The sequence below is a fragment of the Macrotis lagotis genome, chromosome 1, assembly GCF_037893015.1.
Source record: "Macrotis lagotis isolate mMagLag1 chromosome 1, bilby.v1.9.chrom.fasta, whole genome shotgun sequence".
Taxonomy (NCBI): Eukaryota; Metazoa; Chordata; class Mammalia; order Peramelemorphia; family Peramelidae; genus Macrotis; species Macrotis lagotis.
The window spans coordinates 852143034-852163579 of NC_133658.1; the positions used below are offsets into that span (position 1 = coordinate 852143034).

General features: G+C 41.6%; 1 protein-coding gene across 10 annotated transcripts in view; it reads left to right on the plus strand.

Moving 5' to 3' along the window:
* The first annotated feature begins 481 nt into the window (after window positions 1-481).
* The window catches only part of MACF1 (microtubule actin crosslinking factor 1), a 392086-nt gene continuing 372021 nt past the window's right edge, over window positions 482-20546 (plus strand). For all 10 annotated transcript variants that reach the window (XM_074217596.1, XM_074217597.1, XM_074217598.1 and 7 more), the window contains exon 1: window positions 482-716. In XM_074217596.1, the coding sequence (XP_074073697.1) occupies window positions 497-716 (220 nt within the window). In that variant the 5' untranslated portion in view covers window positions 482-496. The remainder of the gene's footprint in view (window positions 717-20546) is intronic.

Here is a 20546-nt window from a genome sequence, read left to right on the forward strand (position 1 = left end):
TCTTAAATGCTATAGAAATGTGAGTGGTGAATTAGGCAAGTTAGAGTTAATTCTTCCCCATATGGAGAAGAAGAACTTGTCCAAGGAGCATTGATTTAGAACACAAAAGACCTGTCTTGCTCAGTCTCTTCCATAATATAGAGTCTATTTCAAATGATTTCTCCATTTCTACTTATTTCCCACCACGAATTCCCTTCATTTTATAGATGTGAAAATTGAGGCCCAGAAATATTTGCCCAAATAAACATAGGCGGGTTAGAGTTAGGACTTGAACCCAGATCTGCTACACTGTCCTGTCCACTGCACCATATTGTGTCAAAGCCACAGAATGACCTAATGGCAGAGCCTGGGCTAGATCCCAGTTCTTCTGACTCCCAGATTGCCTAGGGCCCATTACATCCTTCTGAGTCTTGGTCTAATCATATATGTTCTTTTCTCTGCAGATCATTTTCCCTGAGGACCTCTGTATCATCTTAGCTCTATCACTTCTTGGGAGATGTCTTCCTCAGATGAAGAGACCCTCAGTGAGCGGTCATGCCGTAGTGAGAGGTCATGCCGGAGTGAGCGCTCTTACAGGAGTGAGCGGTCTGGGAGCCTATCTCCCTGTCCCCCTGGGGATACATTACCCTGGAATTTACCTCTCCATGAGCAAAAGAAACGAAAAAGTCAGGACTCTGTACTCGATCCGGCAGAAAGAGCTGTGGTTAGAGTTGCTGGTAAGAACAGCCATTAAAAGGCATTGGATGGGAGGATTGGGCTTTCCTCATTATTCTGGGGCTAGATGACAGGTATCTGAAGACCATCAGTGGAGTTGATGCTTATGCTTTGGGGTCTGTTATTGGGCACTTACCCTCAAATAACCCTATTGCCATGTGATTTAGCTACCCTAGACCATTCCCATAAGTGTGCCCAGGTTGGGGAGCATAGTTTTGGACATTATCCTAAAACTTTTCTCTTTCTCCTACTTGACCTGCTGAAATTGCTTAATAATGATATTTAGGAAGGCAGTCACAATATGGAGAATACCAGACACCACCAGATCGTACAAGGATTGGGTGAAGGAACTGGAGAAGAGGAGGCTTGGAGAGTTATGGTAGTGTTCAACAACCATTCAAAGAGTTGGCCATGAGGAAAAGGGATCAGGCAGAACTATGAACAATGTGGGCTTTTAGAGAGATGCAGATATTGTCTTGTGAATTGTCAGGTGAATCTTCCTATAGGTAGAACTGTCCAAAGTGGAATGGGATGCCTCAGAACACATTAAATGGAGACCAGATGAGTAATTCTTGGGAAGGCTGTATGGGACATTTTCCTCCTCAGGTTGGATTAGATGCCTTCTGAGGTCCCTTCTAATCTGTAGCAGTTAGGTGGTGTGGTGGCTTGATCAGGCATGAGTCAAGAAGGCCAGAGTATCCAGAATATCCAGTCTCAGATATTTACCAGCTGAGTGACCCTGGGCAAGTCACTTAACCTTTCTCAGTCTCAGTTTCCTCATATGCGAAATGAACTAATAGCTCCAACCTTCTGAGGTATTATTATTATTAATTATTATTTAATTAAATAAATAATAATTATTATTTCTATAAATAAAAATTATTAATTTTATTTTCCAATCACATGCAAAGGTAGTTTACAACATTCAATCATTTGCAAGTTTATAAGTTCCATATTTTCCTACCACCCTCCCTTCCCTCCTCCCCATGGCAATTAGCAATCTAGTAAAAGTTGTACATGTTGTACATGTACATATTTCCATATTGGACAAGTTATGAAAGAGGAATTAGAGCTAAGGGGGGAAAAACATGAGAAAGAAAATTTAAAAAGTGAACATAGTATGCTTTGCCCTGCATTCAAACTTCATTTTTTTTTGTCTGTTTGTTTTTCTGGATGTGGATGTTATTTTCCATAACAGATCTGTCAGGGTTGTATTTGATCAATGAACTATTATGAGGAGCTATGTCCATCATAGTTGATCCATCTCATAATTTTGCCTTTAGTGTATACAATGTACTCATGGTTCTGCTCATTTCACTCCTCATCAGTTCATTCATGTCTTTCCAGGCTTTTCTAAAGTCCAGCTGCTCATGAGTTCCCACAGAAAAACAGTACTCCATAACCCCTTTCATGACTTTTGTGAGGATTAAATGAAATAACAATTATAAAGGGCATAGGACTTTGTAACACATAGTTAGGTACTTTATGAATATTAACTATTATTATTTCAGTTCTAAAAGATTGTGATTCCATGAGAATTACAATGTCCTCCTCCTTTGGGATAAGACTGGCCGGGCTTCATCAAGGTTTTGCAATGTTTCATCCTGCAACTGACAGATTATCCAGGTTTTCTCAAGGAGGAGAGTCTTCCATAGAGCTATCTCCCTGTACAAAGAATCAAGTGCTTCCTGTGGACATCGTACAATGATTAAAAATCATCATAAACTCATAGGATTAGAACTTGGGGGCTAGAGAGAATTATTGAGGCAATCTAGTCCTATTCCATGTTTTATAGACAACAACAATAATAAACAGGTATTTTAATGTATTGTGTAATTATATAATATATAGTTTTTAAAAAGTAGACTCCTATGTTTCCTTACAATAAAACCCTGCGAGGTAGGTGGTATCATCATCCCCATTTTACAGATAAAGAAATTGAGAATATCAATGAGCATTATATCATATTTATACATACACATATATACATACACACATCTATACACACAGACATATATATATATATATGTATACATGCTGTTCTAAAATTTGTAAAGTACTTTACATTGTTGTCTCACAACTGACCTATGAGAGTGATGGTATCATGACTCCCATTTTACAGAGGAAAAATGACTTGCTGAGGGTTAGCAGAGCAGAACTCAAGAAAGAGAGCCAGGACTGGGATGGATCCATGGAGATCTCAGAATCACAAAATCTCAGGATTGGAAAGGACCTCAGAATCACTATCCAGTCCATTCTTCTCACTTTACAGATGGAGAAACTGAGACTCAGAGCATAAAGGACTTGGTCAGGGTCACATGAGGAATCAGCTCAGGGCTAAGACTAGACCCCAACTAAAGACCTGATTCCCAGACCAGGGCTTTCTCTTCTACTCCATCCTGTTATTGTATCTTCATACTCTCATCATAAGTCATCCTTGAGTCCAGTTTGACAAGAAGGAATGGTCTCTTTGAGGTCTCATGATCTCAGAACCATAGAACTAGCAGTATCTGTTGTTCAGTCAGGACACTGACCAGGACATGTCTGGAGGATGTTGGGTTGCCATGGAAGGATGAAGGATTGAGCTAGCAGAAGGAATTCCTAGGATCAAGGCAGGGGTGAAGTATAACCAGGGAGAAAGAAAAAAGGAGAAAAGAAAGAAAGCTGAGGGAGAGAGAATAAGAAAAAAAATGTTGTCTATATAGTACTTGATATAGGCTTAGAGTGTCCATGGCTTCCTAGGGGTTCTCATAGGTTATTGACTTGGCATTGCTAATCTTCCTCCCAAAATACTTGCTCATGAGCTCTCTTTCTCAAGACTATTCAATGACTTCCTATTGCTATATCAATTCTAAAATCTTCTGTATGTCTTTCTAGGCTGTCAGTGATCTGTTCCTATACTAAATTTATCTCTCATTGGCTTCTAACACAACCCTTTGTTATAACTGTTTCCATACTGTTTCCTGAATATTATATTGGTTCCCATATCTCCATTTTAGCTCAGACTGTCCCCCCAAACTAGGAGGCACTTCCTACTCATCTAGATGCTTCCCATATTTTAAGATCCAGATCAAGTTCTTTCCCTAACCCTAGCTTCAATAATATTCTAGCCTAACTCTGTATTTCTGTGGTTCAATATAGTTCCTATGTGCCCATATAATTGTGCATATAATTGTACATTGTTCTGTATTATTTGATAATGGTTTGTGGCCTCCAGAGATGAGCAAAGTATGTGTTTTCCCAGGTAAGGTTTGAAAATTGTGCCTCATTGCATTTGGAAGTGGTATCCACTCCTCTCGATGTATTACTGTTCCTGTGGAGGTTTTGTGCCTACAACACATTTAACTTGATTTATCAAAATGCAAGCTCTCAGGTCATAGAGAGCAGAATTTGCTAGCATAAAAACAGGTATATTTATGGAAAGTCACATTACGGGTTTCTGTACTGCCCCCTCTTGTGTGTGACACCCCAGGCAACTGCCTACATTGCCTGCTCTGACTTCTGGCTCTATTTATCTCCCTGAACTGGATTATGAATTATAATGCAATAATAACCGACATTTATGTAGTTTTTTAAAGTTTACAAAGATATTATCTTATTTGATCTAGATTTATTCAAAGAAATTTAAGTTGTCTTTTACTTCTTCTGACTCCTTTAACCCAGTATTAAAGCCATTCTGATTATTTTATATATATATATATATATATACATATATATATATATATAATTTTATTACATCATAATGTCATAATTCACAGGAAAAAGGAATCTCAGTTTTAAAAGGACTCCCAAGGACAGCTAGTTGAATCCATGCCTGAGCAGAAATTCTTATTATAGTCTAGTCTAGCAATCTGGGGTTGGTTAGATATGGTGGGCTAGTTGAATCTGCTTTGCTTCCTCTTCCAACAAGCAAGACAGCCTGGCTAAGAGTGGGTGTTCCAAAACTCAGTGGATTAATTCCCTCAAGAACTGGAGGCATTTTTTCCTGGTGGTTCAGTCTGGAGATGATTTTCCAAGTGGGGGGGGAACAGGGCAGGAGCAGGTTGGATGGCAAGATAGTGGGGCTGAACTGTGCTTGGTTCTTTATCCCTTTCAAGTTCATTTGATTTACAAGGAACCAGTCAGTTCTAAATCAATAGTAGATGAGATCTAGGTTTGTTCCCTCATATTATGACTCAGTCCCTTGCGGCTGCACCTCCAGTTTCTGAACCACATATTTATTCTTTTTCTCTTTGAGATGCTGATTCCAAGTACTTTCTAGTTCAAGAATGTGCTGAGCTCCACCATGATCATTTCTGAGGCTATTTGAATCCCCCGTTTATGCAGGTTCAGGTTTGGCCCTCTATATTATAAGAATTCTTTACCAAGATCACATGCTTGTTCCTCTTCTTTTCAAGAAGCTCAGAAATTCAGTGTTGCCTAAAACCTCCTTCTAGGAGGGTGAATCCAAGGCACTCATGTGTCACTATTTAAAAATTTCTCCCACGAGTGTTCTGTTTCTGGTAATTTCTTGACCATTTGACTTGAATGTGGGTCCTCTCTTTGGTTGTGGGGGACTCTTTTCCTTTTGGGCTTTAAAGCCCATTAATTATTTTTTCATGGCTGACATCAACAGTCTTTGAAACAATAGAAAATTACTAGGTCTCACTGAGGCCATGCCTCATATTCTATCTACCTACCTATTCTAAGCATATTTTTATCATCTAACTTCTCTCCTTCACATATGCACTTCCCACTTCTTTCATTCTTTGGAAATTATAATCAATTATAATCAAATCAGTACCACCATTGTCAACCTGGCAAGGCCAGTCAATACCCAATAGTTTCCCTCAATATCATTGTAAACGCCCTGGCCCAAATATCCTTCCTTGTCTGTCACTTCCCTATGAATGTTGTCCCTCCCTATGAGGGACTTTTGTATTTGTAATTGGTGTTTGCATATGGTATTTGTATACTTTTGTATTTGTATACTTGGTGCTTGCATAAGAGTAGTGTTTCTCATTCATTCATTCATGCATTCCTACTTCTTAAATCTTCCCAAGTTCCTTCAAACTTTCAGTGGATGACTTAGTCCTTAGTCCCTCACCTATGAATATTCCTTAGCTTATCAATGTTCCTTTCCAGAATAAGGCATCCAGTATTGGCATAATAACACCCTAGATATGCTTTTGGCCTGGGACAGAAGACAGCAAGTCTGAATGTTTTTAATTCAGTCAAAATTGGATTGGCTTTTTGATTGCAGTGTTATGTTGCTGATTCCTGGTGAGTTCCCAAGGAGCCTTGAGTCTTTGTTCTTTTGAATTGCTCTTTAGTCATGCCTCACCTATCCTGTACTTGTGCTATTGATTTTTTTGAACCCAAGTGAAAGATTTTATATTGATGTTAGTTAAGCTTCATCTTAATTACAAAACAGATTCCACCCTCATGAGACCTTTAGAATTTCTTATAGTTATTTGATCTATTCATTTTCCTATTAGCTTCATCTTATCATCTTATATGGGGGAGCATGCTGTCCCAGTACAAAAGGATGCTGTTCATTTCACCGGTTATCTCTTCTCTTCTTTGTGGCAAGTAATGTAATGAAAAAATACCTGAATTTGGAATTAGAGGAAGAATCATAGGAACTTGGATTTAGAGCAAGAAGAATCCTTAGGGGTCATTGTGTTTAACACCCTCATTTTTCAAATGAAAAAACTAAGTGACTTCTTCAGGGCCTCTCAGCTAGAGAATGTATGAGGGAGGATTTGGAATCTAGATCTTCCTAACTTTCAGTCCCAAGATCATATTCAATCCTGGCTCTGCTGTTTTTTGCTTCTGTGAACTTGGACAAATCACTTAATCTTCATGGTCCTCAGTTTCCTCATTTGTAAAATGAGAGGGCTACATTGGATGGTCTAGGATCCTTTCCAGCTCACATTTGTTGACATTATGATCCTAAGGATTTAGGGACCATCTTGAATTTACCTAGTGTTCCTCTCACACCTAGTTAGGTCAGAAGTGCCAACTCACAGTTCCCAGTTTGGGAGACCAAGTTTGCAGGCAGGAACATGGAGGTGACAATGATAATTCATGGAGGGGAGGATTAATGTGGTCTCAGGTGGTGGAGGAAAGCCTTATGGAAAGAGCTGAACTTTGAAAAATGGATAAGATTCTTTTTTTTTTTTTAGTTTTTGCAAGGCAGTGAGGTTAAGTGGCTTGCCCAAGGCCACACAACTAGGTAATTATTAAGTGTCTGAGGCCAGATTTGAGCTCAGGTACTCCTGACTCCAGGGCCAGTGCTCTATACACTGTGCCACCTAGCCACCGAAAAATAGATAAGATTTTGATAGAGAAGATAAGAATAACACATTTCAGATAAGGGAGCAGTAAGGGCAGAGGTACAAAATTGGGAAAGTGCTCCCATGGAAAGGAGGACAGCGAGGAGAATTGCTCTATGGAGATCATGGGCTTAGTTTGGGGAAGCCATAAATGAAGCACTGAATGGTTAAGGTGAGGGGTAAGGTCTTAAATACTGGGTTTATAGTTTGGATCTGAACCAGTAAGTACTAGGGGGACACTGACTATTTGATGACTTTTGTTTAGGTTCCTTTAGACCTTTTTTGGTTTTGAATTGTTTAGATTGTTTTTTCATACATAAGGCGAGGAGTTTGGGGTCCTGCCCTAGAGGAGGGAATATACTTCTTAGAGGACCAGGTAGGATTCAGGGACATAGAAAAAAGTCCAAGACTGTATATATACACAGCTGGTTGATTCTCTTTTTCCTCCCTTAGTGTGTCCCATGGGATTCCTTGTAATCTGGCATCACCAGGACACCAATGCCAATGGGAGTCCATGGAGTACCCCAGGGAGAGACTCATAACTATAGACATGTCTGGAGAAGGGGAAACAAGGGAGGAGGGAGAGAGAGAGAGAGAGAGAGAGAGAGAGAGAGAGAGAGAGAGAGAGAGAGAGAGAGAGAGAGAGAGAGAGAGAGAGAGAGAGAGAGAGAAAGAGAGAGAGAGAGAGAGAGAGAGAGAGAGAGAGAAAGAGAGAGAGAGAGAGAGAGAGAGAGAGAGAGAGAGAGAGAGAGAGAAGCATATTCACAAAGAGAGAAGAAAGGGGAAGAAGAGAAAGAAAAGAGGAAAGAGGAACAGAGAGAGATAAAGGAAGAAAAGAGGTGGAGAGGGAGGAGGGGAGGAGAGAGAGACAAGAAATAGTATGACAACATTTGTAAAAATTGGAAAGGCACCTTAGCATATAGATTATCAGAACTGGAAAGAAGCTTAGCACATAGAAAATCAGAACCGGAAGGAACCTCAGTGCACAGAATCTTAGATCATAGAACATTGAATGTCAGAGCTGAAAGGGACTCTAGAATTAAAGGATGTTAAAACGTAAAATCAAGAGATGTTAGTTAGACCAAGAAGAGACCTGAGAGGCCACCTAATAGAAAGCCTTCATTTTTCTGATGGGAAAACCAAGGTCCAGATTGGTGAAGCAACTAACCCAAGGCTTTGATGTTTGGTGTTCTCTGCCTCATGATGGTATCAAGGCAGGGCCTCAAGGAGGGACTGATCCAGCCAGGATGTGTGCAAAGAGGATGTCATGGAATCTAGTTAAAAATAACCTGTGAGTTGCAGCTGGGCTGCAGTGAACAGAAAAGGAAGAAAGGAGGAGAGGCAGCTGAATCTGATGGCTCTGAGAAATGTGCTGAAATATTGATAACCATTTTGAAACTATGTAGTGGGGACTCAGCCAAAGATTTCAAAATTCAGCCTCTCTTCCAGAGGACATCCCTGTCTGCAGCTGGAGAAGGGGCTATGGGGAATGGTCCCTTAGCCCTCTTTGGTATATTAAGACGGCAAAGCTGTCTATAATTAGAACTTTTATCCTTAATGGAAATGAAATATTTTTAAGGGCTGGTGGCCAGCTGTGACCTATGACCTTTCTTCCCTCCCCACCAGGGAAGGCCTGGATTAGGAAATAAAGCAGAGGGTTTGGGCCAAGCTTGTTTCCCCAAATTCATGATTCTCCTTTGTCTGGCCCTACCTGGTGTGCTGTGTCTGATTCCCAAGACTTCTCTTGCCTGAGAAAATTGCTGGACCCTAGGCTGCCCAGACTCCAGCCCACCAACCCTTTCTTCCCCTTTTCTTCTGAACCTCTTTTGGCTGAACTTTCAAAGGAGTCAGAGGTGGAAGATCAAGGAGGCAGGTCCTTTTGTCTCTCTCATACTGCCTCTACCCTTAGTCCAACCCAACCTAGGAATGCTTTTCTTTACCTTTAGCTCACCTGAAAACCAAAGTGAGGGTTTTTGAACAGGCATCTAAGAAAATAGCAGTAAAATAAAACACCCTGAGCTGCCACCCTGGTTGAAGAGGGATACCTATCATATGTTCCCTTAACTTCACATTCGGACCTCTACTTATAACATAGGAGGAAAGTCTGCTCCATTCTGCTATTCCTTTCCATTTTTAAACCTCTTTCTACTTTGGGTGAAGACAAGAGAATGAACTAGTGGGAAAATTATCTGGGCTGAGAAGGTCTTAGTCTGAGCTCCAACTCTTATCATTTACTGGTTATGTAATCTTGGATGAATAACTTTTCCCCCTTGTTATTTAGTTTCCTAATTTATACTTTGGGGGTTAATCCCTTTCTACCTCCCAGAGGTTATTGAGGATATGAGATAATATTTATAATGTACTTTGTCAACCTTAAAACACTCTTTGTGCCAGCTATTAACTATAATACTTGCACTACCTCCCTTTCAGGGTTATTGTTGGGAAAATACTTTGCAAATCTCAATGGGCTACATAAATATGTTCTTATCAGGAGCAGGAACAGAATCTTGGATGCAAAGCATCCCAGAAATGTAAGCTGCTATTATTTTCATGGTTGCTATTGATGATAAGCCCTGTTTGAGTTCTTCTCTTTAGGGTCATTTTCATGGAGCCCTTTGCAAGTCTGAAACATTACACCTACAGTAACCCACTGCCATTTCCATGTATGCAGGGTGTCCCAAAAGTCTTGGGACAAGTTGAAGCTAATAGAACTTCAGTCTGCCCCAAGACTTTTGAGATCCCTTATATAAAAGCTCTTTGCAAACCCAAGGATGCTACCTAAGTGTGAGCCATTGTTCCCTCCATCCACACCATGAGGTGTGGGCTGCAGCTATAAGATGCAATGCAGGAAAGATGATAGGAGTCTTAGAGGGACTACTTCCCAGAAGGCTGTGGAGAGACTGCCCTGGATGTACTACTGAGAGGGCTTCTGAGATCAGGAGATGTGAGGTCATTCCTTGGAAGCTCTCCCCAGTCCTAGGCTCAGAGTGCAGTAAATTTCTTCCCTTCCTGCCCTTCTTCATCACATGCCATCCTTCATGGCACTTTTGCCTCCCACTGATGATCACCCTTAAAGTACTCTTAGAAAGAGGGAGCCCTGCATTAGATATCACAGTGAATGGAGTTCTGGCTTAAAGTCAGGATGCCAGCTTTAGATACTTAGAGAAGCAAATCACTGAACCTTTCTTGGACTCAGTTCCCTTATTTGTAAAATGGAGATGACAATAATAGTTAACATTTATATAGTGCTTACTATTAGCACCAAAGTGTGCTAATTATTATCTTACTTGATTCTCTCAACAACCCTGGGAGGTTCCCCCCCCTTATTTTACAGAAAAAAGAAACTGAGGCAGACAGACATTAAATGACTTGCCCAGGGTCACACAGCTATTAAGTTTCAGAGGTCAGATTTGAATTCAGGTCTCCTGACTCCTGGCCTTGGCACTCTCTCTACTGTACTACCCAGCTGCCTCTAAGGAACTCCAGGTGGTACCTACCACACAAGGCTGTTAAGAGGATCAAATGAGATATTGTATAGTGTTTTACAACTTTAAAGTGTAGTTCTGTAGCTTTGCTCTTATGATTGACGTTATAATTATGACCTCCATCTGTGTTTAGTTTGGGCTGGCCTTCAGGCAACTCCCTACAGCCACCAACCCTCTTTCCATGAGGAGAACTAACTTGTCAAGTCCCTCCCTACACCCTGGGGTGTGGGCTCTGAGGAGGGGGGTTCCCACAAATTCACCTTATAAACTCTATTCAGCAAATATTTAATAAGTAGCTATTATGTTAGGACCACCTGAGGAATAAAGAGCTCTCCTCTAGACCTCATTCTCTAGGAACCTCCCTCTCAATCTGATGGCTTTTGTTCTTTTCAGACAAAATCTTGGAATAACTTTAGAGTCAGGGGAGAGAGAAGCACATAATGCCCATTGAATTGCAGTTTCAAGGTAGGCTCTCTTCCCCTCAGTTAATGACAGACTAAGGGAATTTAGAAGCTATTGAATTCAACTTATGAGGCATGTGAGATCCAAAGAGGTCAAAGGACTTAGCCAAGGTCACATAGGGTAATAAGAAGCAGGATTTGAACACAGGTCTTCCTCCCTACAAGTCCAGCCTTCTGTCCACTGTTCTTCAACAGCCTCTACTTCTAGCAATGTGACTCCGATAAGTGCAACCTCTCTGGGCCCCAGTTTTTGCCACTTCTTTCTTTTTGGGGGGTGTTTTTTTTTGCAAGGCATTGAGGTTAAGTGGCTTGCCCAAGGTCACACAGCTAGGCAATTATTAAGTGTCTGAGGTTGGATTTGAACTCAAGTCCTCCTGACTCTAGGGCTGGTGCTCTATCCACTGAACCACCTAACTGCTCTCTGAAGGCTTCTCGCCCTCTTCAAGACTGCTATAGAATTGAGTTTCTAGAGATCCATTTTCTCAGCAGACTCTGGCTTGGGGGTCAGGGAGAACAAAGCAGCCTGGAGTAATATATTAACCCTGACAAGCCAGCATTCTTCCTTGCTACTTGCCTGTGTTAAGCAAAGTGAATCAGAAAATTATGGAGGTACAGAATAAAGTACCCCCAAGGCTAAATAATCAACCATTCACACAGGACTGGAGACATCTGTATTGTCCTGCTCCAGTGGGCTTATCCTGAGAAAATCACTCAAACCTTTAAAATGATTTTGTGATCCACCTTTCCTCTCCCCATTCATGATTCCTCACTTCTCTTCATAATATATCTTTAATTACTTGAGATGTTGTGTTCTTCAGGTCAAAGATCATATATTCTTTCAACAGATTCTGCAGGCATGAACTCAAGGCCTCTCACTATTCTTTTTTTTTTTTTAAATTTTATTTATTTAAGGCAATGGGCGGCTATGTGCCACAGTGGATAGAGCACCGGCCCTGGAGTCAGGAGTACCTGAGTTCAAATCTGGCCTCAGACACTTTATAATTACTTAGCTGTGTGGCCTTGGCAAGCCACTTAACCCCACTGCCTTGCAAAAAAACCTTTTTTTTTTTTAAAGTGATTTGCCCAAAGCTAGGCAATTATTAACTGTCTGAGGTTGGATTTGAACCCAGGTCCTCAACTCCAGGGTTGGTACACTATTCACCATCACCTAGCTGCCCCCAGCAGGGCCCTCACTATTTTTGTTAACCTCTACTAGACACTTTTGATCTTATAAATGTTAAACTTTCTTCACATTTCCATATGATTTATTATTATTATTATTATTATTAGCTATTTTTCTCTTCAAATTTTCGCTGGGATCTGGGACACTTGCAGGGTCTCCTCTGGTCTGGCTAACTTGCCCTTTGATTTCCCCACTCTATTGGTATTCTCCAAGGATCTTCTCTCAGTTCTCTTCTCTCTCAGTGCTCTCTTCCCTAGTGATCTTACCATCTTTGACATTCAATAACCTCCATGCAGATGACTTCTAAATTAATATGTCCAGTCCTGCACTTGTAGTTTCTCTATTTCCACTTACCATATTTAAATCTAAACTGAACTTTTTCCTTCAAAACCCACCCTCCTCCAATTTGCCAACATTATCTAAGTGATTCATCTTGGTTACTGGAGGTGCCACATCCCCCTAAACTCTACCCCTGTAGCATCTCTTGCATTTGTCCCCTTTTCTTTCCTCTTGCCACTGTCCTCATTCAGTTAACTCCTTGTTTTCTTGGACTAGCTTCACAATCATAGTAATATAGAATTTGAAGCTGGAAGGGACCTTAGAGAGTCTTAGAGTTCTGACTTTGATCATGTTTTTCCTCCACTCAGAAACCTTCAGCTTTGGTGACAAGTCAACCTCCAGTTGCAGAATTATAAGTGAACTTCTGAACTTTTGTAACTTGAAAAACCCTGTTATAGTTAAAATTCTGCCAGCATACATCCTTCAAGAATCCAGGTCATTTCCATAGCACAGCGAGATGTCTAAGAAGGACTTAAAATGGAGGAAAGAAATAATAGCAGCTCACATTTATATTAGCATATATTACCAATCACTCTGATTAGAGGATCGGGCAGTTAGGTGGGGAAGTAGATGGAACACTGGCCTTGAAGTCAGGAGGATGGGAGTTTGAATATAGCCTCAGACATTTGACACATACTGGCTGTGTCTTGGGCAAGTCACTTCACCCTGATTGCGTCACATCCAGGACCATCTCCAGTCATCCTGATTCACATCTGACCACTGGATCCAGATGGCTCTGGAAGAGAAAATGAGGTTGGTGACTTAGCACAGCACCCCCTCACTCAAATCCAATTCATGTGCTTGTCATAGCACCACCTACCTGATTTCATGGTCTTCTTTGAGAATGAAGAACAAACATCACTATCATCATCATCATCATGATGTGAGCATTCCCCAAATGTTCTTGCTGGGTCCTCTTTTCTCTTGCCATGCTGTTTCTCCTGGTAATCATCTTCACTCCTGCCTCAGTGCAGATTCCTTAAATCTTCCTCTTCAATTTTTATATTTTATATTTCCTGCCATCTATGTGCATCATCAATTCAACATATGTCAAACTCTAAATACTTATCTTTTCTCCTAAATCTTCTCCTTTTGACTTCACCATTTCTATTTCATGCTACCATTTGTCCAATTTTCCCATGTTAACACTTGGGAGTATTTTTTTTGTAGGCAACTGGAATTAAATAACTTGTCTAGGGTCACTTAGCTAGTAAGCGTCTGAGGTCATATTTGAACTCTGGTCCTCCTGACTCCAGAACTGGTGCTCTATCCCTGCCACCTACCTGCCCCTGCATTATCTTTGATGAATGATTGAACGAAAAAAAAAAAAGAAAATATTAAGCGTCTATTATGTACTAAGTCACATGACAGGTAGGTGGCGCAATGGATAAATAACCAAGCCTGGAGTTAGGAAGATAGAGTTTACAATCTAACACAAAAGAAAATTGAAAAGTTGGGGGAGAGAAGAGGCAGATATGCTGCTTGGGGTATGATGGAGAAGTCAAAGAAACCCTAGACAAGAAGTCATATATATACCTATCCTCAAGAAGTATGTATTCCAATGGGGGGGAGTCACAGGACATAGAGGGGAAGAGTGATAGCAAAGGGGTATTTGGACTGGGAAAATCCAGGCTTGTGAGAGGAGTCATGGAGGAGTTGATCAGAACTTTGCCAATAGCAATGGAGGTATTGAGTTCATTAATCAGTTTTGAAGTTCTAGTTTTATTGATTTCATAGCCATAACATCTTGTATCCATTCTCATCTCTCTTAATCCCACTGTCACAATTCTCATATCAAATCTTTTTTATTGGGGCAGCTAGGTGGTACAGTGGATAGTGCACCAGCCCTGGAGTCAGGAGTACCTGGGTTCAAATCTGACCTCAGACACTTAATAATTACCTAGCTGTGTGGCCTTGGGCAAGCCACTTAACCCCATTTGCCTTGCAAAAAAAAAAAGGACACCTAAAAAAGTACAAATAAAAAACTAATATAGCCAAGATTAGAAGGAAAAAAGATGGGAAAATCTTTTTTATTCTCTGTCTTGACTATGGCAGCCACCTTCTAATAAGCCTCCTTGCCTCCAGCCTTCCCCTCCCATTCTTCCATCATGCCATTGCTAGAACAATCTTCCCTTCTTGATCTGATCCTATTATTCCTCTACTCCAAAAGTGGTGATTCTTCATTTCTTCTTGAATCAACTTCAGGTTTCTTTCCCTGGCACACCTTTCCCTAAAGTGAACTATATCTATCTCCATGCTTCTGCTCAAACTGTTCTCCATGTCCAGAATGCTGGCATTCCCTATTTTCACCTGCTGAATTCTTCCTCATAGGAAAGTCCACCTCACCTGCCACCTTCTCCAGAAAACCTTCCTTGATCTCTCAGAATGAACAACATGGGCATGGCAAGCCAGGTAGTGCAGTGCATAGAGCACTGACCCTGAAATCAGGAGGACCTGAGTTCAAATATAACTTTAGATACTTAAAACCTTCTAGCTGTGTGACTTTGGGAAAGTCACTTTAACCACACTGCTTCCCCCCCCCCCCCAAAAAAAAAAGAATTTAAGGGCATGGTAATTGCCTTGGGTAGGAGTAGCTGAGGAAGCAGAAAAATGGATAAAATATATAGCTCAGGCACTCATGCCATTTAGGAAGGGGGCTGGGACAGCATTTTATATTCTAGTCTCAGGCTCAAAATGAGCTCCACAGGCACAGCCCCCTGGAACTAGGGACAAGTGAGGCTTAGAGCTTTTGGCCGGATGCCTGCTCTGACTGCACACCAGCTGACCAGCTCTTTAGTGAAAATCTGGGTCAGAGTCTTTACAAGGATGGAAAAAAGCCTGCCAACAGAGGTCAAAGCAGACAGGAGGGGAAAATAAGCAATTTGTCCTTTCCTTGAGATTTGGAGCTCTCAGTGGGATTGTGTCCTTCACTTGCACCAGTGGGTGGAAAGGTCTGGTTTTCCCCAGGAAAGAGATGCCTGCTTGCATTTTACTGTGTATTTCCTATTCTCCCTCTTCCGGGAGCAAAAGACCATGTGACCAGAGGGAGAGGAGGGCAGAATTGTCTGTGAGGTGGAGCCAGGACCAGTGCAGTTTTGGGTAGGAGAAGGATGGGAGCAACGCCACATTACCTAGAAGAGTAGCTGTGGACTAAATGCTAACTATTATGCAAGGCAGTCTGCTTTCATTTCCTATTTGTCATGAGGGCAAGGGCAGAGATTTAGCTGCCCACACAGAGCTTGGCAGAGGAGGAGCCTAGTGCTGTCACTGGCCTCGATTTAAATGTTCCTCCCCTCTTCTGGGGAAAGATTTCTGTGAATGCAAGTGAGGATGATCTCAGGCTGTACTGGATTAGTGACTGATGGTTATTCTTGCTATGAATCCTGATGGTGCCTTTCTCTTCTTTCCTTCTTCTTAACTAGCCGCAGTAAAAAACAGGAGCTGTCATTGGGGAATGGGTTTGCCTGTTACTCAGTGATGCAATGGACCTTTCCAGTCCCTTAGAATAGGCAGAACTAAGAACACTCCCCTTTCTGCTATCCCATTGGATGCTGAACACAGAGGATCAGAAGAGTTGGGCAGGACATAAGAATATAAATTGCCAACGAACATATAACCTTGGTGCAAAGAATGTCTGAACTAGGTGGGACCTTAGAACAGAGAATGATGGAGCCAGGAGGGACATTAGGACTCATCTTAGAATGCCAAAATTGGAATGCAGAATGCCATTGCTAGAAGAGATATTTTAAGTGAAAGGGAACTTTTGTGATAGAATTCAAAGGAACCTTAAAGATGATTTAGGGCAACCTCTTCATTTTACAAGTGAGAAAATTGAGGCCAAGATATGGGAGGAGGCAGTATGGTGCAAATGTGGAAGGAGCATTACATTCGTAGTCCAGAGGAGCCACATGCCACTGACTAGCTCTGTGACCTTAGACCCTTTGGGCTGCTCTCTAAAGTGAAAGGCTTGGCCTAGATGACCTGGGAGGGCTCTGCTAACTCTGAATATAAGGCCCTCAGTACACAGAGCTTGTGCAAACTGGGTGGACCAAGTGCTCTCTAGGATCCCATGACTTCCACATCCCAGCTTGCACGGTTGCACAATTAGTAAATGGTGGAGGTGGTGGTTGAATTTAGATCTTCTCTTTCTCCTACTATCCCATTCTGAAAATAACTGATGATCTTTAAGATTCCTATTCAGGTCAGACACCCCCAGAAAGTTCTTGTCTTATGGCCTGTGGGAGGAATCTTTACTTTTTTTATGCTTTTCTAATAGGGCTGGGAAGAAGCAGTAAAGCCAGTGCCAGTGATTACCTTGCCTTATGGGAAGTTATTGGGGCTTGTTCATCCATTTGTTCAATCCTTTTTTTTTTTTTGGAATTTAATTCATCAAACATTTATTAAGCATCCATCAGATGCCAGATGTCCTGTGTTTGATAAACCAAATCCATAGCATTTACTATTTTAGGCAGGTTACTCAATTTCTTTTTGGGCTTAAGTTTCCTTTCCTTTCTTTATTTTTTCAATGAGGCAATGGGTTTAAAATGACTTGCCTTGGGGTGGCTAGGTGGTGTAGTGGATAAAGAACCAGCCTTGGAGTCAGGAGTACCTGGGTTCAAATCCGGTCTTAGATGCTTAATAATTACCCAGCTGTGTGGCCTTGAGCAAGCAATTTGCCTTGCAAAAATCTAAAAAAAAACAAAAAAAAATGACTTGCCTTGCCCAGAGTCACACAGCTGGTAAATATCAAGTGAGGTTGGATTTGAACTCAGGTCTTCCTAATTCCAGGGTGAGTCCTCTCTCTACTCGTCACCTAGTTGTCCCATTTCCTTACCTTTAAAATGAAAGGCTTGGACTAGATGGCCTTTGGAGACAGAAAAATAAATACAACTTAGGTCTTGTTCTGAAGGAGCATATAATCTATTTAGTTTTGTGCCCAAACTCTCTTGGTTCCTGCCTTGTTTAAGGCAGTATTTAATAGGAACTACACAATCAGTAAAAAGGAAATTTTCTGGCAAATATTTATCAGGCATTTTTTCCCCAAAAATATGTAAGGCAAGACCACTTTTAAGTTTAATTTTCCTTATTAACATTTTCCCCATCACTTATGAAATCAATAATATAATAAATCAAACCCTGATTTGTTGTATTTGCTAATTTCCAAAGCATAAATGCTCACATTAAAAATGAACAATTAGGCTAATCAGATTGGCTGCAGCACCCCCCCCCCCAGGAGTGGGGAATGGTTTGGGGGAGTCCAGTGGATGGAGTTCAGTGCTGAAATGGGTTCCAGGAAAGTTTGAGAATCAAAGCCAAGGGGAACCCCTGGCAAACCCAGTTCACTGCTCATGTCTCAGTATCTTTACATGAAAAATAGGAACAGTGCCACGTAGCCTGCTTCCCAAGGCCCAGCAAGGCTTCCTGAAAGTGATGTTTGCTGAATGATTACAATACAGTAACAGCTCCTCCCTTGGCATCAGCTGACTGTCCTTCCTGCCAGTGATTCAGGGACCACTCCCAGGCCAGACTCAGACAGGACAGAAGCCACACAGCTGGTTTCATTTCCGAAAATTTGATTCCTTCTGAATATTTTCCAAGCACAAGAGTGTTTTGTCTGTTCTGCTTCACTTGTACAGACAGAACCACGTGGACCATTTTTAGATTCCCTGGGCTTGTATCAAGGATCTAGTGGTATAATCTAGGAGGAATGACTCAAAGCACTTAAGATTTTACAGTGTTTGATGATTGAAGGCTATAACAAAATGAAGGGAATGAATATGTGAATATGTAAAACATGGGTATTTATCATTCATTAACCCTCAGAATGCTAAGAGTTGAATGGTCCCTAAATTTGGAATTGCAGGCCCTGGCTTTGTATCCCTGCTCTGCCGTTCACCTGTCATCACCTGTGTGATTTGGGGCAAGTTATTATGCTTCTCAGGACTTCTATAAAATGAAGGGACTAGACTCTCAGAACTCTTAAGGTCCTTTCCTAGCTCTAAGACATGCTCAAGGTCACACAGGTAAAAATATAGCAGTAGGGTCAGAATTCTGGATAGACACTCTGATTCCAAATTTAATGCCTATTTCCATTGGACCACACTGTCTGAGGATGCTAATTATACAACATACCTCACTAGGTTTTCCTGAGAAAAGTGCTTCCAAACCATCTGATATTATGGGACTGCACCCATTTGTTGGCCAAGTAGCCTGATTCTCTCCTTTTGCTTCTAAGGGGATAACTATGAATTACCAAGAGGCTAGGAAAGAAATTATAAAGAGACCTCAACTCCCCAAATAGTAATAACCATAGTCCATACTAAAGACTAGGTCATTTAAGAAGGGATGTGGTCAGGGATTATTTTTCTCCCTTTAAGTCTCAGCTCAAATGACTTACCCTGAGCCACACTAACTTTTAGTTATGACTCCAACACAGTCTCTGGAGCCAGGTCTTATGACTCCAGAGCCAGTGCTATTTTTTCTGATTTCAAGCTGACTCTCTGACCTCTCTCCCCCATTCCTCCCTCACACTGTGCTCTTTCCTGAGCCCTGAGGACTCTGGGAACAGAGTCTGAGTTGATCCCTGGTTGCCTAGGGTTGCCCCCCCATCCCATCCCCCATTTTCTTGGCTCCAGTGAAGATCAGCAAGTATTAATGCACAAGCACCTGTAACAAGGGGTGGGGGTGGGAGGTTGGCTGAACTGGGAAAAAAAGGCTTGACTGGTTGCTGTAGCAACTCAAATGGCTGAGTAGGCATTTTGAGGGTTGTCATGGAAATATAAACTGCTGGGTGGCCTTGGTCTTGTTTCTCTGGGCTCCTCTGTGGGGGCCTCAGGGATGGGGGAGTACAAGCTCCCTGGACACAGAAGGACAGCATTAAAACAGTAAAAAACCTTTGGGCTAGCCTTTGTTCTGTCTGTGGCTGACTGTTTCCAGGGCAAGGATGATCACACCAGAGGATCACTTGAACACCAGTTCAAAATCACTTCCCTCATTTTACAGATTGGGAAACTGAGGCCCAGAGGAAGGAAATTTAGTAAGAGCTTAATATGTTCCAGTTATTGGCTGGCAAAGAAGGTGGGCAGTTCATATTGGTGAGGAGGAGGAATAAGAGATAGGCAGTCCCTGTGCTACTGGTAACCTGAGATTTTGAGAATGGAAGGGAGGAAGTACTCCAACCTACTAGGTGGATCCTCTGTGAAAGGTTTGTAGGGACTCCTTGAAAAGAATTTCATGGATGGGCAAAGCACTGTGGGTGAAGAGCCAACACTGGTGGAATCACAGACCCAAGGAAATATATGCATCAGGATCCCCTTGGCCTTAGTCAGAGTTCACTGAACAGACACTATATTGTGTCTTCAGCGCCTCATGTCTGCAACTCATTCATCATTCATTGAGCACCCTTCTACATATAAGAGAGATATACCCTGGAAAGAGCATGCCTGGGCTGTGGTGCCAGAAGACCAGAGTGTACATCCAGACTGACATTTAGCTGTGTGACTTTGGGGAAGTCACTTAATATTTTTAGGCCTTATCTATCTCATCTTTAAAATGAGGATTTAGGCTAGATAGCCTCAGAGAGCCCATCCAGGTCTAAGTTTTTTGGGGTTTTTTTAGGTTTTTGCAAGGCAAATGGGGTTAAGTGGCTTGCCCAAGGCCACACAGCCAGGTAATTATTAAGTGTCTCAGTCTAGAGTTGAACCCAGGTACTCCTGACTCCAGGGCCAATGCTCTATCCATTGTGCAACCTAGCCACCCCCAGCTTTAAGTTTTTGAAAGATGACCCAGGACATGGACTTTCTAGAAGTTCCCAGTCTTGTAAGAGCAAGGTATCATATTCAAGGCAACTTGTGATGAATGAAAGGTACATACAAAGTGGATTGACAGTGCAAAGGAGAAACTATTCACTTCTGTTGGGGAATCAAAAAGTGTATTAGAGGGGATTATACCTGAATTGAGCATTAAAAAGATGGGCAAGATATGATTGCTGTCTGTCCTTCATTCTCCAAAAGGACCATGACTTCAGGAAATTGATGTCATGACTTGC